The sequence below is a fragment of the Choloepus didactylus genome, chromosome 3 (genome assembly GCF_015220235.1).
Source record: "Choloepus didactylus isolate mChoDid1 chromosome 3, mChoDid1.pri, whole genome shotgun sequence".
Classification (NCBI taxonomy): domain Eukaryota; kingdom Metazoa; phylum Chordata; class Mammalia; order Pilosa; family Megalonychidae; genus Choloepus; species Choloepus didactylus.
Window position 1 is genome coordinate 123731814 of NC_051309.1, and position 24004 is coordinate 123755817.

The window sequence follows — 24004 nt, forward strand, 5'->3', positions numbered from 1 at the left end:
TTATTTTTCTGCAATTTATACACTTTCCCTAATATGGGAAAATTTGCTACAAATTAATTTTCACCTTAGACCTACCTGAAGAAGTTTTGTAAAAAAAATACCCATATCTGGGCCTCACCCCCAGGGATTCTGATTTAATTGTAATTAAACCCATTTAAAACTGGAACAATGTATTTTTAAATCCCTGTAGTAATTCTAAAATGCAGCCACAGTTGAAAATGACTGATTATAAAACATAGTTTATAATTTATCTGTATGCAATTTGTAAATTAAAATTTATAGTGTTAAAATAACCAAATGGCATATTTTAATAGTCTATTTAAGTTCATCCATTCAACAAATATTTATTGACTACCTGCTATTCACCAAAGACTTGGATAGATGCTTTAGTCTTTTTTGTGGGTTTTATTTGTTTTCAGAGAACAAGACACTGTGAGATTATTTAAGCATCACAAGTAACATGCATGCAGGCTGAATATATTATCTTGGCTATCCCTTCATCTGGATAACACAAGATTTTCTGGGTTTCTTCCTATTCTTTTTACTATGATTTTGCACATAGGACAATCTATTTAGTCAGTGTATGGTTTAAAATGTATATTTTGCATAATTTTATATCATCAGTTTATTTAATAAACACTGAGAAGCATTTATGTTTCAGGTTATGTGGAAACAACCTTATTCTTAAATGGTTCACACTTGTGGGAGGCAGATAAGCAGATAAGACAAATATTATGTATGACGTGATGCATTAGAGGTTAGCACAAGATGCTGGAGGAACACAGAGCAGCAGATAAACATAGTTAAACAAATAAACTCCTTGGGGATGATCAAGGAAGGTATCTCCAAGGAAGTTACATTTAACATGAACCATGCATGACTGTCTGAGACATTGGAAAGCTCTTCATTTTTAAGATGAATTTAAAACTGAATTATAGTAAGAAATTATGCTAACTGATATTTTGGGGTTACTAAAATATGCCAAACACTGTTCTGAGAGCTCCTACATATATTATTTCATTTGATCTTCATAACAATCCTATGAAGAAAAGAGGAGAAAGAAGATTTCTGGCATAGAAAAGAATATGTGGAAGACCTCGAGAGCTATGAGAAAAAACGGTCTGTCAAATAAACAAAAGTAGTTCAATGTGGTTGTAGCATGGAGTGAGTGATGAGGCTTCCTTACTTCTCCTTATTGGATCGCTAGGGGTCTTTTGTGTCAGTTTATTCAGTTTTATTCTGAAGAAATTGGGGGCCACCAAAATGCTTGTGTCGTATCACATTATGATTTAATCTGTCCCTCTTAACCCACAGATATGTTTACATGTATAGATTTTCAAAATAATCAGTTGAATTTCCTTAAAATGTATTTGAAGTTTTCACTGTTTTTTGGAAAGAAAAAAAACGGTGATAGGGGACATTGTAGCAATTCAAGCAAATCTAGGTAACAAAGCCTGAAAACTTAGACAATCTATTTATTGTACTTTGGTGGCTTTGTTTGGAGATTTTACTCTTATGTTAAAGGATTAAGTTTTAAAATTCTTCACAGTGTTCCCATAATGATGCCAGTAAATGCACTTAATAAATTTTCAGTGCAGAAAGTAGAGATATGAATTTGAGAGTCAACAGTTTTTAGGTGATATTTAAAGTCATTAGACTTGGATTTTTTAATCACCTTGATATCCCTGATGCTTAGAACAGTGTCTGACATGTGGTAGGCATGCAGAAAACTTCTTGAGTGCATGACTATCTAAGACATTGAAAAGCTCTTCATTTTTAAGATGAATTTAAAACTGAATTATAGTAATAAATTATGCTAACTGATATTTTGGGGTTACTAAAATATGCCAAACACTGTTCTAAAAGCTCCTACATATGTTATTTCATTTGATCTTCATAGCAATCCTATGAAGTTCTATTATTATCCCTGTCTTATAGATGAGGATACTGAGACACAGAGAGTTTAGGGAACTTGCCCAAAGGTCTCATAGCAAGTAAGTGATGAAGTTAGAATCTGAACCCAGGCAGTTGGATTTCAGAGCCTGATCTCTTAACCTTGGGCTGTATATACGGAATGAAAGGCAGTGAATTTGACAACTCTGTAGTAATACCATGGGAGGCAAATTATCAACAAACCAGAATTGTAGCCCAGTGAAATACTGTAAAGATTTATTCTCTTCTCTTGATTGATTCTTCTAATCTCAGAAGAACTGCATCACATTTTCTGCCCAAATACTTTGTCTTTCACATTGTTTACAGTTTCTTTTCCAAGGGCTTTGCTTTTAATAAATGACATATGTTCATTGCTTCTTTTAAAAAAGCTTTTTGGGAGACATTACTTAATTCATTTTAGGGAGGCCCTAAAGCATTAATCTGCTTTCTCAATATGACTTATTATGAATGCCATTGCTACAGAATTTATTTTTCAAATGGGAACTCCAAATAATGAATTTTCTCTTGTATAATTTCACTGGAGTAAATGATCATTTATCTTCAGAAAGAATATGTGAGTTTAAGTGAAAATAAGAGAATAAGCTTCCATGTGCAAAAGATGTAACGTTCAGTGCCTGATGGCTTGCTGCTGTTATTTAGTATGGCCTCCTCTGCAAGTCTTTTTTCCTCTTTTTTCTTTTTAAAATTTATCTTATTTATTCTTCTCTGCAAGTCTTTTGATCTCTTGTTTTGTTTTGTTTTTTAACTTGAGCATTAATGATTTTGTATTTGTAGACAATCACTGAAAAACACAAGCTAAATGTTCCTGAGACGATGACTGAGGTCCTTGATGTGTCTGATGAAGAGGGTAAGAGTTTCACTAAATTTGTTATGACGTGTCATTTTCTTACACAGGACAAGCCATCCTTTGTTTAGGGACCAGCTGGTGTAGTGGTGTGGATGATGGCACCTTAATCTTTACAATCACTCTCCTTCACCTTTGTTACAATACATTACTTTTGCCATTTAAGGCAGGTGATGGGGGGATTTCCAATTAGTATATTTTCTCCTGATATTATCTTTAATGTCTTAGTCTCAGTTGCTGGAAAAGCAGGTGGGTAGGCAATTGGAAACTGGCCATCTGTTAAAATATCTAGCTGATAGTACAATTATTATTAAATTGTGTTTTAATTAGGTTAAAGTATAATTTTATTAAAATGCCTTAAAGTAAAAGACTTTAAAGTATACTCTATCAAAGGCATATCAAGAAATCTCTACAGAGGAAAAAGATTTTAGAGAAGGTTAAAAGACAGTATAGCAGTAAGTAGTACAAATTCAGTATAAGAATTTGATTCTCTAAGCCAGAAAATCTGGCCTATATAGCTTTAGAGCTGATGGAAATTATTTGAAGCAATAGATTTTAAAGTTCTGAGAAGCCTGTTCTTCGAGAAGGACCCTTAGGGACTGTATGGAATTGGGGTAGGGTGGGGTGTTAGAACTAGAGATCTAGCCAGCAGGATTTCTGGCTCCCTAACTCTACTTCAACTAAAGTAGTTGACTTTTCTTTGTTTTATATTTTGAATTTCCATTCAGTATTTCACTTGAACAATATTTCACTGCTAAAAAGTAATAGAAGCAACATTAAAAATATACAATCAAGTTTCAATATTGTAGCTATTGGTAAAATGTACATTTGAAAAATTATTGCCATAAATATGTATATTGCAAATGTATATGTTTGAAAATTTATTGCCATAAAGGATGGTAATAGGTCCAATTTTGATTGCTTTTATGGAGAAATATTAAAGGTATTTCTTGACGTGCTTCAAGATATAATCATAAGTAAAACTTTACATTGAGATGTCCTTATTTGGAACTAGTTTTTTAAATCACCTATTGGTAATAGGCATTGTGTTAGCTCAGCTTTTATAGGAACTTATGACAAGAATAAGCAAAGGTGAAATAAGAGTATTATTATGAATAAATTAAAAAGTATTTCCAAAGCCAGCAGTTCATGTTTTTGTCATAATAATTTTGCATTCTGTCCTAGTACTTGCCAAATAATTTTCAGCATTTCTATGTGAACATTGTATTTTGTTTTATGGGATCATCCTTCTTATCTTCACTTGTATGTTGAACAGCTTTTAAACAGTGTGGTCACCACTTTATTGATGGAGAAGCACTTAGTGATTCAGGTACCATAAGAGGAAATTGTTGGAGTGAGAACTTGTCTTTGCTTTCTATTTTTCTTTAGTTGATAGAAGCAACTTGCTTAATATTTAAATCTGTGTGCCTAATACTAATCTATTTCTTTTGAAACAGCATGTGTAATTTTGGTGGAATTATGTGTGTGTGCATTTGAGTGTGTGGATTTTATTAACTAGGAGCTTAAAGCCATAAATTGTTTATACTGTTAATGATTTTGTAATGATTATTGAGGTCTTTTAAAATAATTGTCTAATGAACATTATAAAAATATTTTGCCAAAAGCTAGTATCTCTTATTAGAATGTAAATTCAGAGAAAAAAGAATTCTTTGCAAAGTTAGCTCTGAACTAGCATGAACATGCTAATGACTAAATTAGACTGCCTGAAATAAATGCAGTTTACATTATCATTCTTGATTGGAGATATAGTTTAGGTGTGGTAAAAAAAATATTAAATTAATAGCTAAAAAGTGATTTTTTTTTCTGTAGTCAAGAATAGAGAAAAACTAATCTTTAAAAAATTATTTGGGTGAACTTTGACTTAAGGCAGGGGGGATGAGTAATTGGACACACAAGTTTCTATCTAGTCAGAAGTTTCCACAGTATACTTTAAGTAAACCCATTACATGAAAATCTAACTTTGTAAATCAGATAAATTAGGTAGTGATTATTTAATTTAAAAATAATTCTTTGCTTACAAAATAATTGTTAAGAAATTCCATTAGCTAATACATTTGAAGTATTTATTGGGTTTATAGAAATTCCATTTGTATGTAGTAGCTTCTCTGACCCACCCATTACATGAAGTAAGATCTTACTATAACAATCTGTGAATATTTATTAAAACTGTTACTCATGAAAAGTTATTAGTGAAAAGAAATTTTGATTTGAGAGGAATTGGGCTAACAATCAATAGTATCTCTTGTGGTGAGAAAAGAAGAAATTTTCTGTTTTTAGAAAAAGCCAAAAAGTTGTGAACATTTTCTTCCCCTGAAGGAAATTCAAGTTGAATAGTTTTTTTGGATGAGATACAGTTTGAGTATTGTGAAGTAGCTTTTTCATGTAAATAATTTGCATAAAGAAATTTAGCTGATTGACCTTCCCAAGCCATTAATGTTTTGTGAGATTAAAATGTTTCATGCAACCTGCCATCATCCATGTGGACACAAAGCATCCACATGTGTTTGGAATCTATTACCCAATCCCTGCTTCTCTATTAGAGGCAATACCCAGAACAGTATTCAAGCCAAGTATAGATATCCTTTCAGGCTAACTTGCTACAGTGAGGCAATCGGAGTTATCCACTCATAAATCCAATCAACCAATGGTGAATGTACTGTTATTGTGTATAGAAAACTATAACTGGTACTGTGGGGGAATCAAAGGTGAACATGGGGCATGCTTTGAAGAATATATACATTAAGGAAAGATAGTGTATAAATTAAGAGAACTATAATTGATGGTGCTGTGTCATCAGCTTCCCATGTCTGCCTGGGGAAACCAGGATTGAGAAACCTAGCCCAGTCTCATGGACTTGCTGAGAGGTTAATAGAAGTGGGGCACAGGTTTCAGAGAGTGTGGGGAAGAACAGTACAGGAAGGTCCTGAGAAAGACAGGGAAAGATAAAGACACAGAGTGGCAAAATAATCCAGTCATCCAGTTTGGCTGATGCATAGAAACAGACAGGGCTCATTTGTAGTGGGTTGAGCAGTGGTCCCTGGAACCTGTGGATGTGACCTTATTTGGGAAAAATGTCTTTGCATGTATAATTAAGTTAAGGATCTCAAGATGAGATCATTTTGGATTAAGGTGGGGCCCAAATCCAATGACAAATGTCCTTATAAGAAAAGAAGACACAGAGACAGAGGCGAGAAGGTCACCTGAAGATGGAGACAGATGGAGTTATGCCGAGACAGATGGAGTTATGCCACCTCAAACCGAGCAATGCCTGGATCCCCAGAAGCTGGGAGGGGCAAGGAATGGAATCTTGCCTAGAACCTCTGGAGAAAGTGCAGTTTGGACATAGATTTATGCACACTCAGTAATAGATTGTCCCTGAGTCATAGTAACCCATGATACTATGTCAAATAAGAAGTGAGGTCAGATGGGAAACATTGACATTTATATGGCATGGAGACTGGGTGGGAAGACTCAAAGACGTAGGAGAAGACCAGGATAGACTAGTGCCAGAAATGAAGGAGGGTAGCATTCAAAGAGAAAATCACATTTTGGCCACCAATTAATTGCCAAGATGTTTCTGCTTAATAGGTTTGACTATGAAAGGAAAGGAAGAGTCTGAGTCTGAAATAAAAAAGGCATACGAGTTGAGGGAGTAGGTTACTATATTTCAAAGATAGTAGGATTATGGATACTGGATCTGTGCATGCTGTGAAGGACTGATAAAGGAGGGGAGGTTGAAGATAAAGGGCCTAGCAAGCAAGAAAGATGCCCCTCCACCCCCCAGTTGTCTCTGAAACTCTGAAGCCTCTCTTTGAGTGACAATGAATCTAGGAAGGAGTGTTTTATGCAGCAGCTGTCTTCAGCAGTGTTTTCATTTCCTAGGCTCAGCTTAAACAATAGGAATTTGTTCACTCACCTTTTTGAGGCTGGGAAAATGTCCCAATCAAGGCATCATCAAGGCAGTACTTTCTTCCTGAAGTCCAGCTGCTGGTGATACTTGGCTCCATGGCAAGGCACATGGTGGTGTCTGCTGGTCTCTTTCTCTTCCAAGATTCATTGATTTTGGCTTCTTGCTTCCATGGCTTTCTCTCTCTGTGTCTGCATTTCATTTTCTCATAAAGGACTCCAGTAAGAGGATTAAGACCCGCCCTGACTGAGGTGGGACACACCCTAACTAAAGTAACCTCATCAAAAGGTCCTACTTACAGTGGGTCCTTGCCCACAGGAATGGACCAGATTTAAGAACATGTTTTTTCTGGGGTACAGAAGCTTCAAAGCACCATGGGTAGATAGCACTGTAACTAAACCCATTGAAATGCGGGGGATGATGGGGAATGTAAAGGACATCCACTATCTCATGGACTCAGTATAATCAGAATTTTTTAAATTGTGCCTTCACCTGTCACCAGAGTCATAAAAATGCATATATTTGAGTAAAATGTACTCTTCAAATTGCTTTCTTTCTATTTTCTAAGAAGATTCTGTGCACATAAAAGGGAAAGGCTACAGTCATGTAGTTTATTTGCATGGTCTACAAGATAAACTTAGAAACTGCCTGCTTCTGTAGGCTTTGAGTCATTCCACCTAAACTTTCTACTTTTTTATCTTTCCTCTCTCTTTTTTCCTTCACTATGATAAACCCTCTTCCCCCTACCAAGGGATGACTAAAAGGGAAAAGTGGGGAATAAGACAGAAAACTTGAAATGTAAACACTATTTTATTAAGGAGTTTTGAGTACTTTCAAGAACGAAGAAATTAAAACTTGAGTTGCATTTGTTTCTTTTGACTGTCTTGGCTGCTAAGAGACTGTGATGAGAACTAACAAAATGCAAAATGCAAAAATGCAAAAGCAAATTGACTGTGAGGAGGGACAGGATACTCTACCTGGGTAGAAAGCAATTTGGTGCTGGAAAGCAAAGCTCAATTTTACTGGCTTCCTTGGGATTGGACAGGGAGTGGCTGTTAGAGTGAGGGAAAAGGAGAGAGATGTGAGTGTATTCAAGCAGACCTTTTTTTGTGTTAAATAAGCTTTTTGGCCTCTTGATCAGTATAACTTATACTGTGTGTTATGTTACCAATCCTGCATTCAACCATTCCCTTCATTTTATCATAAATAAGATAGACTCAGTCTTCCCAAATGTTAACAGAACTTTCATATGTTTTGATGAAAGTTTACACGCAAACTAATTTAGAGAGCTAGTTATTCTTTGATATATTCCTGGGTTCTTAAGATACAGAGAAGTAATGAAATGTTGAGGACAGAGCCCTGTTCCATCACTTTAATGCTGTATCTGTGTAAATTGCTATTGATTTTGAACAATTTTAAATAAATGAGATTTAAATCATTAATATTTAATGTAATTGTAGGAATGAGGCACCTTCCTTTGTTTTCCCTTACTTTGGTTATCAAAATTAAAGTTTATGTTCAGTTCCCCTAAACAGTCTTCAAAAACAGTTTCTCTCAGCTATATTATTTTTCTCTCACAGCACATTAATGGTATATAAAGCATCTCTATGAATGAGTTACCCTTTACTGAATTACTTGAAACCTGTATTTTGCAAGAGTCCTATTCCGATTCATATGCAGGGAATGTACCTTTACCATTTGGCTTTTAAATGCAAGTGTCAACACTTGGCCATCTCTTTCTGCCAATGTCTAATTACTGCATTCACTTTTCTTCCCTGTTTTGACTTTGGAAGCCATCTAGTTTCCAACAAAATATCCTTTTTATACTCTGTAATGTTTTTAAAATTAAATTCCAGGTTGTTCATTGAAATGTCACAATCCGCTCACTTCATTCTAGTATCCTTTACTTAATGTGCATTTTTTGTTGTTAACCGTAAATTATTACTCCATTTAAACTATTTCATATTTGTTTTCAAGCAGTAGATATTTCTTAGCAATTGCCAAATATGTGAGAGACTGTTAATGCTGGACATAATGTACAAAATTATAGAAATTATAGAAGCTACAAATAAAAGCTGATTAGTCTACATATTGTACTGATTTTTAAGTTAAATAACATAAATAACATAAGCTGTAAAGCTCCTATCATGATAAAGAAATAACGAGTTTGATATACTAGTAGTAAAAGAATTAAAATTCAGATCATTTTTTTCTTCGTAAGTAGTGGGAAATGGATCAAATCTGCTTCTCTGAGTTTTTAGCATCTTTTAATTGTCTGCATGTGTTCTGTTTGTCTGGTGTGCCGTGTTTTCATGATGTCAGTGCTAAATATGTTGATGCAATTCACAATCATCATTACATTTTGTAGTTGTTGTTACATTCCACAAATGAATTTTTTCTCCATCTTCCTCTGGTTGTTTCAAGGTGATGACACAATGACAGGTGATGGGGGAGAATACCTTAGGCCTGAGGACCTCAAAGAACTGGGTGATGACTCTCTACCTAGCAGTCAGTTCCTGGATGGTATGAATTACCTGCGCTACAGTTTGGAGGGAGGACGATCTGACAGGTATTTACATAAGGTTTACACTTGGTAACAGCCAGAAGTGTGAGTGCAACACCTTTTTATGGTGTTTATAAAAATATAGACACAACTATTGAGCACTTAGTAGGTACCCCACCAATCTCGACAGTTAGCGTGTTATCTTACTCCATTTTCAAACAACTTTGAGTCCCCATTTTAAAAAACAGGAAACTGAGACCTAGAGAGATCATTGGTCAGAGTCAGACAATAACTAAGAAGCAGAGCCATGATTAACAAAGAGCCCACTGCCTTTAAATTTGATGTTTATAATCATCTGCCCTCTTTTTCTCAGTGAAATATAAAGGACAGTTGTACCTTATAGACCCTCATACTTACTGGCATCTGTAAACACTCCCAATCCCCTTAGTTTTTAATTGGTGTTGTAATGTCTGAGAATAAATGTATGTTGGGAGGAAGAATTAGAAAGAGACAACTTCGGAAGGAAAATATGCCAGCAACTGTCTTTTTCATGAAAAAAGAATCAGAATACAATCTCACAAGGGCTTGAATATAAAAAACAATCTTTTAACAAAATCTGGTGGTCCCAAATTTTATAGATAAATCCAGGGAGTTTTGTATAATATTCTGAAATATAAGATCAGTGTTCTATTTTGCTGATTGCTGACTAGCACAGCTGGTGTTTGTTATTTTTTGAGGCAAGCTGTTGAAGAACATTCCATGTTACCTCATCAAAAGTATGACAGCTGGTTATCCTTGTAGTAAAATGTCTGTTGCTAATCAATGATCTCAGGCTTATAGTTTTGAAGTTGGGCCTATTCTAAGCTGTTTTGTGAATATCCAGCGCATATAGAGTCTAAGAAATAAACGCTTGTAAAGAGTAATTAATTCTAAATGGATAATTAGCAAAAGTGAGCTTTCCTTGGGCTTTTTCCACAAGCATCAATGCCCCCTTCCCTTTTTTTTTCTGAGCCTGATGTAGTAAATTTTAATACACAGTAGCTACAATTTTTATGAATATTATATTCTATATAATAAAATGCAATAGAAATAATTATTATAACCTAGAATCAATAAAATGGATGAATCCCTTTGAGTTTTTCTAAAAGTAAGTTTGAGGCAAAATCTTCAGCTTTAAGAAGAAAAGGAAAACTGCTAGTCCACAGTTTACAGTAAATGTCGACTTTCTGAGAGTTTCCTAGGTGCTGTCCATCTAAATACTTCACCCATGTGAGTCCACATGACCCTCAGACAGCCCTCTGAGAGGAGAGGGAATTGGGCAGAGAGGGCTGGGACTCACCCAGGGTCCCAGAGCCAGGAGTCAACGCGGGCACCCCCAGCTGGGCCATGCCTTGCCTTTGTGTGTTTCTGGGTAACACAACCTCCTCATGCTGGCTTCTGAGGTTGGAGCAGCAGCTCCTCAGGAATGCCCCCTTCCCTTTTTATTCTTATTTTTTTAACAATTCAGTGTGCACTTGATGAGTGACTTTCTGCTAGGATTTGTGGTAGGTGTTGTGAACACAGACATGACTAAGATGTGATCGCTGCATTCACGGTCCCACGGGGTGAGAGAGACTAGGCTAGTGATGCGTAGAAAGTGTAACGGGAGCCCTGGGGCTCGGGCTTCCTGCAGATGACGAGCTCCGAAACCAAATGATGAGCAAGAGTTGGTGAGGACGAGTGGGGAGGGCAATGGAAGCTGTTAAAAGTTCATAAACAAAGGCTCGCGATACGTGAGACACAGAAGTAGTGCAGTGTTGTTGCAATGACAGTGAGATGGAGGATGAATTTGAGAGGAGGGTCATAAAGGGCAAAGTCTGGAGGTTGAGAGGCCATCTGGAGGCTGCTGTGGTCCTGTGTGCTGTGGTTGTTGAGAGCAGGCTTGAGCTCTAACCTTGGTGGGAGTCAAGGAGAGAATCTGAGAAACAGAAAAATTTGTGACAGCCAGACTTGGCAATGGATTTCATGGGGTAGGTGAAGAAGAGGAGGGGGATTAAATTGACTCCTTGGCTTTAGTGACATAGCTGGTAGTCCCCTAGGGTGAGGATAGAGGAGGAAGAGCCCTTTGTGGGTGGGGGTAGAGGGAACTGGTGTTGAGTTTTGACTGGTTGATGAATTTGAACCTTAACTGAGATTCTTGAAAGACTTTAAAATTCAACAAAATGAAACGTTTATGGCTTTGCCTGAATACATGTTAATCTGTAAATAATCCTGTTAATGTCAGCCAAAAAGCCTCTATCTTCAGCATGGTCTCTCTTTGTTTTTAGAACAAGGGCTTGACTTAATATTTTTGGCTTCTTTCAAAGTTCTTGGGGTGAGAAAGAAACTAGAGTAACACTATAAAACAAAGTCAAATTGTTTGATATTCCTATTTAAACTGAATATTTATCAGCATGTAAAGAATGGGACAGGAAACAAACAGGACATGATCTGCTCTCTAGGGTCACACTTTCATTTCTAGGTCACCAGGTGTATTCATGATCTCCAAAATGAAATTGCAGACAGCATCTCATTTTCATGTTTTTATTTACTTATTTATTTATTTTGCTTAGGCAATTCAGTATGTTAGCTTTTTTTCAGTAACCATTTTTCCTTTTCATTATTTCTTTATTCGGTATGCTTTCAATAGTACCATGCCCAGGTAGGTATTACATAGCATGAAAACGTGACCTTCCTGGATTCATCCACATTTCCCTGCTCACTGCTCAATGTGTGTGTGTGTGTGTGTGTGTGTGTGTGTGTTGTAGGTGGTGGTGCTTATATTCTAGAATTATGGATTTATTTTCTAATTATGTTTTTTATTTACTGAATTTAATAACTATTTGAGCTAGAAGAAGTGACTATATTACCAGAGCTAAAGACATGACCCAGACTAACTTTATCTGTAACATCGCCACCTTGTGGTTGAGAAAACACAAGCATGGCCTTCCCCCAAACTAACCTAATTAACCCCGTGCATAGTTCGAGATGACGGAAAAAGTTGCTTATGCCTAAAATGTACATGGATGTGGAAGAATAAATATATGTATAATTTAATATATGGTGCATAAAAATACAACCAAATTCTGATTTGTTAGGTTTTGTGTCTGTTTTATTTTATTATTGCTTACAAATTTAAGATGCTATCCAAACTCAAGGTAAACAAGGAACCACAATGAAAATGCTAAAGAAGCTTCCCCATGTGTTAAAGTTGAAGTTTTTGCATATTCGCTTTTTAAATAGGGTTTGACAACTCCATTAATTGCAGATTTAGTGAATACTGCAATTTACTATGATAGTAATTATCACACTTTTCAGTGAAATTACAGGCTTTTATACTATCTAATATGCATGTTCTATAAAGCAGGTATACCATAGTGAAAAAAGTATAAATTAATACCTTGACAAAACTCTTAGCACATCCTCTTGTTGAAGGGCAAGTAAAAATGTACACTTATTCAGGTATTATTATTATAAATATATTAACCGAACATAAGGATCCTGACTTAATTAAAAAAAAAATGGCATTCCTATTGCAAAATACTTAAACTTCTTTATATTGTTTTAAATCAGGGTGGACAATTTCTGATCCAGGGACTTGAAATATTCCAGATCACTGAGCTGGTCATTTCCTTCAGAGAGAAAACTTTCTCCACTGACAGAATAGTCTAACTATATTTATTTCATTTAAATAGATTCTATGACAGATCACAGGGGAGGAAAAGAGTGGTTAGAAACTAGAAACATTGATAAATAATCAATTAGCATTTCAGCAGGGAGTAAGCAGAATGAGCTAGAATAAAATCCACAGAGACACGTAGACATACGGTTCCTATTAATTCACTCTTCCTCCTTTGTCTCTCCAACTCTCCTCATTCTCTGTCTACAAACCCTAATATTTCTCTTTCTCTCTCTACCCTAATTTCCTCTTACTGGTTGCACATCACTTTGTCCCTTTCTTTCTTCTTTCTTCTCTGTATTTCTTTCCTGTAGGGGTTTTGGGGAGGACATAAAATAATACCTCCCTGCCCCTCCCAGTTCAAAACCAATTAAGAGACAGACCCAAGTGTCAGGTAGATGAATCTCAAAATCTACCTTTATTATTGATATACTGATCACAGAATGTGGCTTTACTTTTGCAGCCAAATGGTCGTGCTAAAGCGGCCTTCCTGAAATAGACAGACTTGTCCACCTGATTCCAGTCACTCCCTGAGAGGGGCAGTTGGGACATGGGTGCCATCTTTCAAAGTTCAGACATTTACAATGCTGGCAGCCATGTCACTAGATCTTATTTGAAGTACCTTTATTTACTATTCAGTATTATTCCCATCCCACCTAAATTTCCATTTCCCCTTGGAGGCCTGCATTTCTACTGTTCTGGAGCTGCATTTAAGGGTCAGTCCTACCTAGTGATGTAGCCTCCACTTGCTCTTAGGCACAGGCATTCTCAGTCCTGTACCACAATGCCCCTTGCTACTTTCGGACTGTTTGTTCATAAAAATCCACCACCTTCATATTGTATAAATCACCATCTTGATCTATAAATTCTAAAACCGTTGTTAGAGATGAGGTAATTAGCCAATCTGGGTCCAATAGAAACCACTTGATGGGAAAGATGAATGAGCCCATAGGCAAACCAAATAATTTCAAGAAGTTGACCCCTGTGTTGTTTACCTTCCGATGACCCAATTCAAGTAAAACTAAAGGACAATAGCTTTTAAGAGCTGCTGATTATTTTTGCCTACTTATGCCTGGTACAAAACATATGCAAGACTTAGCTATTTTTGTGATTTAAAGCAGGAAAGAAAATTGTTCTGTCCACCAATTGTGACCAGCTTTTGCTGAGATTAAAGACTCTGATCCCAATAATTTAATCCCTATCCCAGTGTCAAATTCAAGTTCAGGTTAAGGTGAGTCAGAGCAGCCTGCAGCCTGTTTATGAACTGCACAACCATAAAAACCAGCCATAAAATAAACTGTCTCCAACTGCAGCAAAATCCTGTGGATGGATTTACTGAGACAACTAGGCTCTCTCCTACCCTGGATGTTTCAGGTACCTCAGTCTTCTCCAAGAGCCTATATAGTATAAAATAGCTGATTTCCAAATTATGTTTACATTTCATTTGATTAAAAAAATGCATTTATTTATATAGGTGTAAACACTTAGAATCAGACAGTCAACGCCTTGATTTGTGACACTTCCCCTCTACATGCCTGGGACCCATTTACTTTGGTGTAAACCTACCTGCAAAATAAGAGGAAGAAGCCCTGGATTACTATGAAATATCTACAAAGTGGCTGTTTCCTCAGGGATAATTGAAGTTGATTATATTGACACTTCATAAAGATGACAGTATATGGCATATAAAGTTAGGTATATTTGCAAATTAAAAAAGTTTTCTACTAAGAAATATGCTAACTTCACATTTAGTCCATAATTCTATAGTGCTTCACTGGCCAAATACCTATTAGCTAAAAGTAAATGGAAATTTGTTTCTATAAATATTGTGGAAGCTTGCATAGTTCTTTTTTTCCTTCTTATGGGCTTTAGGCTAATATTTCAAATAGAAATCTTTAATTCTTGGACTACTATGCATAAAATATAGCTTGTTTAAGATATCAGTCTAGTTGTCATTTGATTGTACAAATTGATTAAGAAGGAATGAAATTACACCCATGAGAATGTCAAGTTTTTCTCATCATTTTTGAGTATTTAATTCAGATCTTTGAAATTTAGATTTATCAAAAGAGTAAAGCACTGATTATAAAGGCCTAAATCCCATTTTGAAGCCAAACCTCATTTTGGTCAGTGTCCATTGGTGATTTGTATTTTTGGCTGGCAAGTGTGTCTGTGTTCTGGGCTGGTGCTTAGAAACGGTTTCTCGTGCTCTTGCATCTCATCACCGCAGCAACCAGCAATCTTTGGCGCTTCACTCACCACACACAGGAAGTGCAAAGGGAGCAGTGTTCTCCTTTGAAGTGACAGCATTGTTGGAGACACCAGAGACAAACAAGAGGAACTCCACTTCCACAGGAAGCATGCATTTGGCCACAGTTCCTCTCACTCTGTACCTTCCAGGGGAATGTGCCACCATTCAGTCATTCAGTTTGGAGAGGAGGAGAAAGAGGCGTGGAGAGAGAATGGAAAATAATGAGCAAAAATGAAACCTGCACTTTCATTTTCTTCTTCTCTCTGAGGACTGTCTACTTCCCCCCTAATTATTTTTTCATACTTGCAGGGAGATTAATATTTAACATAGATTTAAGCAATCTATCCTGGATATTTTTCCTGCATGCATTTACTGACAGTAAGTAAGCTAAGTTGCTGGTTTCAAACATGTCTGGGAAGAAAATGAATCAGATTAGAAGTATCAGATTTTAACTTCTGGATTCCCTTGTGCCCTTGCCATTGAGTGGTAGGAACCAGTCAAAGGATGTGTTAGTTTAGCTGTTGGACAGAGGTAGGGCAACACAGAGACTTGTGTTTCCTTCTCCCACGGTTGCGACTTATGTCCCCCTGGAAGTTGCACTGTTAGCTAATAGCACGCTTTTTTCACTCTCCCGCTCGGCTCATCATTTCATCCTCCCAACCCAACTACTGCTGTTGATATATGGCCATGACCTCCTGCCAACCTGCCAGCCTTCGATCCTTCAGTTCCGACAGGTCTCACACCCTGAGCCATGCCTCCTACCTGAGGGACAGTGCCATGATAGATGACACAGTTGTGATCCCCAGTCACCAGGTACGTGGTATTTTGCCTTCCTGTCTCGCTTTCTGGAAAGCCTTTTAACAGGACCTGATGCTGGATACATCTTGAGAAAGTTTTTAATGTCAAAAAAAAAAAACAAACAAACAAATTCCTAATTCAGTTAACAAGCTAGCATATAATGAATTTTTGTGTGGAGATTATGTACAAAAATCAGTTCCTTTTTAAAAATCTCTATTGGAGGAAAAAGTGAGGTATGGTGTGCTTAAGGTATAAGATGAATGATACAGCTTAAAATATGTCTCCTAATATGTAAAATTGTTAGCTATTAGAAAAGGCTTGGAGTCATTCTAGAATGTTTTATTTTTTTTCGGGTATGATTTTTATCAGTTTTGGTTAACTGGATATAGGGAATAAATGGCAGCTAACTCTCTTCAAAGATAATTACACTTCTGTGACTCTATATCAATAATATAATTTAAATTGATATATATTATAAAAGATTCATAAATCCATCATTCATGTCATATTTTTAAATGTAAGTTTTTCAAGGTAATATCCTCCTTTTGTGATACAACCTGTTAGATGTCATTAATATTTTACTCTAATGGAAAGAATTTTTATGAAATTTGGTGTTCCTTGTGTTTAGGTGTCAACTCTGGCCAAGGAGGCAGAAAGGAATTCTTATCGTCTAAGCTGGGGCACTGAGAATTTAGACAACGTGGCTCTTTCTTCCAGCCCTATTCATTCGGGGTGAGTAAATCAATATTATGTTTCCAGATCAAGAGGTAAAGAGAGATGTGAATTAACATAACAGCTTTGCCAGCAGCTTTAGCTGACAGTCAGCTTGCAGTGGAGGTAATCTTTGTTTAAACTTATAAATAACATGGCTTTATTCAAAATGGACTTTATCTACACAAACAGACCAGCAAAAAAGGTTGAATTCAGTATAGAAAAACTGACTGTTATTTAAAAATAGTTGGTAGAATTGTGTCAAACAGCTTGCTACTAACCAGGATATACCAGTGGCCTACTTACTGATGCTTTCTTTAAGGAATTTCAGAGAGATAGGCAGGGTCATTTGCTTTCTCGAGTGTCCATTTACTAAAATTAACAGACAGTCTTTGAAATAAACACCTCTCCTTGCATATTAATTCATTTAAAATTGTGATTATTTCACAGAAGTTGTGTTCACGTAAATTTATAGAGAAATTCATATGCTCTTTGAAGTAAGAATAGAAATAAAAAGGGAAATTTGAATGCAAAAATAGGACTCTGAGTTAAGTAATTGAATTCATACTTGAAGTTATTTGTAAGATATAAGTGTTCAATTGTATAGAATATAAATTCCTAAGGGAATTGTAACCTGTAACACTCTTCATAATTTGTTTTTCCTTATATTTAGTATTTAAGTAATGCAGTAATATGATTATATGAAATCACTAATTTTTTTCATTTAATTACCTTTTAAAAACTCTATGCATATTTTATCTAATTAAATCCAATACTTTGATTTAAATAATTATCCCAAACTCCTTTTTTGCAATCCCCAGAAGTATTTTGAGTAGTGGAACTTTCTTACTTTTATTATTTCAAAAATTTTCCCTTTCAGAAAAGAATTACAAGATTTATAGTTAAAAAATTTGTGTTTCTTTCTCTAATTTCCTAGTAAATAAAGCCTCATGGAATGTAACATTAGTTGTACAGATATTGAAAAACAATCATAATACTCTCTTTTCTTCATTAAATAGAAAAAATTAATTCCTGGTGTCAGAGCTATTCACAGGAGAGGAGAATGAGAAACCAAATTAAACCTCATCCAAATTTACTCATATTTTTTAAAATGTAAAATGATGAAATTGTAAAATCTCACAGTAATAAATTGTTCTGCTACTAAATTTCTCAAAAATGATGATTGAGAAAAAAAAGAGAGACTGGACATAGAGTACTGAAGGATAATGATATATAAGAATTTAGAAGTCATAACGAAGTATTTAAAGTCCATATCCATCCTACAAAGTGACAAGATTATTTTAGGCAAAATGTGATTAACTTTAATAACCAAATCTGCAAAACAGTTACAGTATTGTGATAATCCATCAATTTTCAAGGTAAATTATTTGCTTCAGAAAAGGAATTTCTTAAAGGAGTCCTTTAAATTACTGAAGATCATTAAAATACTCAGTTTAAGTGCATTAATATAAAAAGCAATTTGTAAAAGTAGATATACCTAAAAGGAATTTTATGGTTGATTACTTATGATGAACCAAGTGCAATCAGTGGAAGATTAATTACTATTAAGATAGGGATCTTTTAAACCTTGGTTTCATTTACCATTCTGAGACAATCAAGCATTATCCATGACTCAATAAACAATTCTCAACTTTGGCTCTACATTAGAATCACCTGGGAGCTTTAAAAAAATGCTGATTAAAAAAAAAAATCCCGATCCAGACCAATTCCATCAGAATCGCTGTTGATAGGGTCTGGGCATTGGTATTTTCTACAAGCACCAATGGTCCAGTCGTTTTTGTTTTTTTTAATAAATAATTAAAAAGGAACAACTTTGCTTAATAAAGTTTTGATTACTGGGGAGATCGGGTAATTAATGTATACTAGTCCCCTCAAATATTTTTTATCTCTTCCATTCACTTATGTATTTATTCTTCACATACTTGTCAAATTCTACCAAGTACCAGGCACTGTGGCAGGCCCTAAGGAAGAAAGATAAGTCAGGCTTTGTTCGTTTCTTTAGGAAGCCACCTACATGTTGTGGTTTGAATTTGAAAGACACTTAATCTGTGGAACACATGAAGCTTAAGAGCATGCTTGGGAGTCTAACCAATCAGAATTCAGGTCCTGGCTCGAATACTCAATATGTGACACTGAGCAAGTTATATAAAATCTCTCAAGTTTCAGTTTACTTATCTGTAAGATGAATGTTAAATTATCTATCCCAGTGAGGAGGTATAAGGATTAAATGTGTTTTAAGTAATTCACATTTTGCCTGGGAAAAATAAGTACTCAGTAGATTATAGACAGTGGTATTTATGAATCCCCATACACATATTCCAGATCTCCCACAAATTCCAAATCAGTTAAGCAAAATATATTCTGAATACTGTAAATGTCAATACCCTGTGTGGTACAATTCTCAATGGCAATGTTTGACTTCTATTTTTATCAGGTAATTTATTCATCAATCAGTATCTCTAGTATTTGAACCAACACCATACAACAGATGATTCTAATAATTACTACTGAAAACTCCTTGTTTCATGATATTTAAAAGCTACCATGATATTAATGTATGTAAGTCATTAACTCATATCATCTAAAAATGATGACTTGTAATTTTATTCATTATAATCAGATTCCTGGCTAGTAATTTTATGTATTTTTTTCAAGGACTGTTTCCCCTTAAGTAAGTGAATTCTTTTTTTTTTTTTAATTTTTATTGTGGTGACATATATACAATAAAGTGGGTGAATTTTTAACCCACTTCAAAATCTGCCTAAAAGTTAAGGAACAAAATATTTTTGATAGCGGGGATAATAAAGTTAGCTTTTGTATGCACGTCATTAGTTTGCATGGAAAAAGTCCTATGAGTTTCCATACAGGGGTTTTAGATTAATAGAAGATACAGCTTCTGCCAATAAGCAGTATTGGTGATTTTATTTTAACTATGATCTGTATTTCCAATGACTGATGTCCACAATTACAGGAGAATAGTTGTTGGTAATTACAAAACTCTGTTCTGCCCTATGGATGCAGCCAATGTTTAGCAATAAAAGACAGACAGTACTGTTTTTTTTCTTTTCCTTAAGGGGTACTCTTACTGATTCACAATGAATCTAACTAACAATTCTTTGTATTATACACAATCTTGGTCATATCAACATAAGTTTGGGCAAGAATTTGAATTTTACTCTTATTTCATAAGTGCATGATGTATTAGCAGATGTAGGGCAGAATCCTAGCAACAGCTAGTTTTGTGATTCAATTTAAATATTATTATTCCAAGAGTTTTTAACTTTTGCAGTTTTATAGCATTGAATAGGTTTTTTAATGATAACTAGATGACAGCAGTTAATGGCAATATGAGATTGTGGTACAGGATACTATAAAATCTTAAGAAGTCCGTAAGGGGGTGATCTTTTAAAAGAATTCTCTTTCATAAAAACATGTTGAAAAATATTGGCTCAAATAATGGAAGTTGATATTTGAAATGCAAGAAAGTCAAGGCTGTTTCTCATTGGAAAAGCTAGATGTTTATCTAAGGACCCGTACTAATTAATTTAGTGGTTCATGTATTTCAGACACCGTAGTTTGTGTTAGGTACATGAAAGTAAATTCCTTTGGATGAAGAAAAATGTTGCTATAACAAACTGCAGAACAACTGTTTTGGAAGATTAGACTTCTGGTTCATTAAACGTGCATACCTTTGTGTGTCATCAGGTGTTGAAAACACAAGTGAACCACATAAAACCTTATGGAAGGTTTTAAAGAAGAGCAGACTTCTAGGTAGAAGAGGAGTAAAAGGCAGCACTGAGAAGTGGGATTAGATAAATGACCAATGAAGAGCACAGGCAGTCCCCAAAGCAGGGAAAGAATGTCAAAAAAAGCATTGAGACTTTTTTCAGAGTTTTAAATTTAAATGTTACCTTGCTTGCCTTGTAGTTTATGCTATTGTTTGTCATAGAAGCTATACTTCAAATTCTGCCTTTTCTGTTTGCATTTTTCCTGTGGTAGCCCAAAAGGGCATTGTCATTATTTTGAAAGTATTAAAAATATGAATGAAAAACTTTTGAGTCAAAGCTCTGTCCATCAAATCAAATCACTTTGCAATTTTAGTATACTATACCTTGATATTTTGTAGCTCCTTGGACACTTAAACTTTAAGTGCCCCATAAGCCAGTGTTGAATAAAGCTACAAATCTACATCCAGTGATTTTAGAACATCCCCAGTTTCCTAAACTGGGAGTTGCCACAAAGCACTCTGCATCATGCCCTTCTCTCAGCATTTGCATAGAGCTGTATCTCATTTGTACTTCCATCTTTTTTTTTTTTTCAGTGAACACTGAATTGGTATATAAATAATATATTTCACTTGAAAGTCACTTCTGATTTTTTTTTTATATCTCACGTCATCCATTCCTTCTCTGCGCTAAAGTATCTATTCTGTTGCAGCCACACCTCTCCATGTCTTGATCGTGACAACAGCAGGTGAACTTCTGCCTAATTCCTTCCCTGAACATGTTGCTATCCCTGAATCCCTTTTGCCATTTCCTTCTGCTTTTACCATGCCTCAGGATGCTTTAGTGTAAAGATGTTAGAGGCTAAGATATCCCTTTAACCAAAAAGACAGATTTATGTTCTCCAAAGTCAAGGTCATTGCCAAAACCTCCCTTTCTCCACGATGATGGGAAAATGAATATTGTTTATTTCATTGGAATTAGCTAGAATTATGCCATAATTAAGATGGACCTACCATGAAATTTTATCTTGGTCACAGGTCTCTATATCTCAGCTTCTTTAGAGCTACCTAGAGCTGAAAATTTTATTCCCAGTAATTATGTAAATTGGTGGAGCTATTTTAAAGTTTTATTAAAGGTTATAATTTTAAGTGCCATTTAGCTGGCTTTTTTTTTTTTTAATCATATTCTATCTGAGTCAAAGACTGAATGTTTATTAATAGTGCATCTCCTTGCTAGCACTGGCTTAAATGCAACCTTTTGATATTTTGAAAATAGTGCTATAGAATGACTCTCTAGTCAGTTCTCTAAAAATATCCATTATCCAGTGTGAATTGGATAAAGTTCATTTTTAACAGTTGCTGTTGGACTGCTGAGCATAGTATTTTTATTAAATGGCCACCATGTCATGATACTATATCAATCTACAAGCAAGACAATTTTATATTCCCATTTTTGAAAACCCTTATGTCCATCCTTTCACTTTTTCCCAAGCATACACTAAATACTATGTTTCTATACATAAAAATAGTGATTGATGCATAATCATTTGGTGATTTTAACAAATTTGAGCCCCTTTTTTTCAAAGCCTTTTTCCATCAACTTACCAGTTCCATCAAGAAGGGATCAGGGGATTCTAGAGGGGAAAGACCCCATATTATGGTTTTCTCACAGTATCTCAGAAATCAGATTTAATTTGAGACTGCTTAGCTATGGATATGTGGATCACTGAAGCAACCTGATGATTTTTTTCCCCTATTCTTTCACCCTGTAACTAACTCTGAATGCTGCAGTCTCCTTCCCATCCCCACCCCATGATCCTGGATGAATTAAAAGTAAACCTAAGAATTAGCAACTTTTTTTGGGTGGAAGATGTTGTCCTCAAAAGTCTGGATGGAATCATTGTTTTCTGCTGTCTCCGCTGAAGCATGTACCTGTTTAGCTAACCGAATTGCGTATTTGTAGGCAAGTCATCTGCATAATAACGGTGGATTGCTTTTGCTTTTGTTCTTTTTAAATTGTGATAACATTGTATCTCATTTGTTCTTTTTAAATTGTGATAACATTGTATCTCAGAATTTAGAAAACCTCAGTAAGAGTTTTTACTTTGCATGATTGCTGAATTTCCTTTGGAGAGTAAGATTTGCAATTAAAGCTGAGTGTGTTACCTGATATTTTTTGTCTGTACAGTCTTAAGTCAAAGTTTAGTGCAGTATGTATACACATTTTCTGCAAGACAGCTCATTGACTGTTTAGCCATAGAGCAAAAATAACATATATTTCTTGGAATAATGGCAGTTTACTTTCCAGTTAGGAATTCTTCCAGAGCATCTGAAATGAAACATTTAAGTAGGTTTCCTAACCTAATTAACAGTAAACTGCACATAGAATTTTCTCACTGGAAACCTCATAGAGATTCTTTCATCAAAGTGTCTTAGTTTATGGATGAGAAAACTGAAACCTAAAGAGGTTAAGTCACCTGCCCAAGGTTACAGCAATAATTCAAGACAGAGATTCAACTAGAGCCAAGAAAGAGCTTACTAGCTGGATTACCCTAGGTTCTACAATAATAGTATTTTTGTATCTTATTTAAATAGAAAATTTCACAAACTGATAAAAACTCTCTAATTCTATGAAACTGCTTAGCACAGTTCCTGGTTCATAGTAGGCACTCAATGAATGTTAGTTTCTCCATTTTTTTTTAATGTGCAGTAGATTCTGCTATACTGTAATTTTGTAAGATATTCAGAATATATAAAATCATGTGCATGTAGGGAAAGGAAAATGATGAGAACAAATATTTGTTGAGTACTATCTGATTTATCTATACATTGCTTAATTCTTACCATCATCTTAAGTGGTGATATGATTATCCCAGGCAAAGCCAGCCTCAGAGCTCACAAAGTGCAGAACTGAGCTTCCATATACTAAGTCCTCTATACATACTTACATTTTTTCACTTCAGTTCTTTTCATCTCTAAAGGTTTGCAGGCATTATGTTGTCTTATTTTGAATATCCTGACAACATGAGAAAATTACTTTTATTCGATGAGCTATATTATGTTATTATATACACTTATTCATCTCATGACTCAAATCTTCAAACCTTTCACTTATTCCTGTGACACATAAAGGTAGATGGTCTCTTTCTATTTATTCCTTGTTCTTTGAAAAAAATTTGTAACTATCCTCTAATTCTACTTATCCATAGTGTTACTTTTTGATATTCTGAGATTTTGATGAAAAAGCACCAATGCTTGTTCAATTTTACATTTTAAGTTATTTGATGATTAACTGATTAGCATGTTTACTTTTATCAAATAGACTTTTCATCATCACCTAAATATGAACTTAACTAATTTTTTTCTTATTCCTTCTTATTTTACGAAAAGACTTCTTTTAGTATGCGATTTTGTAAATCCAGATTTTTAATTACTTGATGCCACAGTTACATTATTTGAATTTAATTTGTTTAGAGCATTTTCTTGCAGATTATAAGTATTTTTTGTTTTATTAATATTTAGCTCTTTCATGTCTTCCTTTCTTTCTGTTTCTTTCTTAATGTTTTTCTATTTT

At 35.0% G+C, this 24004-nt stretch overlaps 1 protein-coding gene across 27 annotated transcripts in view; it reads left to right on the forward strand.

Moving 5' to 3' along the window:
* Positions 1 to 24004, forward strand: part of ANK2 (ankyrin 2) — a 739617-nt gene that overhangs the window by 655234 nt on the left and 60379 nt on the right. For 12 of the 27 annotated variants that reach the window (XM_037830498.1, XM_037830500.1, XM_037830499.1 and 9 more), the window contains 4 exons: positions 2728 to 2800; positions 9150 to 9294; positions 15887 to 15989; positions 16603 to 16706. In XM_037830498.1, the coding sequence (XP_037686426.1) occupies positions 2728 to 2800; positions 9150 to 9294; positions 15887 to 15989; positions 16603 to 16706 (425 nt within the window). Of the gene's footprint in view, positions 1 to 2727; positions 2801 to 4073; positions 4128 to 9149; positions 9295 to 11896; positions 11909 to 15886; positions 15990 to 16602; positions 16707 to 24004 lie in introns of all 27 variants that reach the window. The other 15 variants (XM_037830505.1, XM_037830510.1, XM_037830514.1 and 12 more) reach the window with 4 other exon arrangements.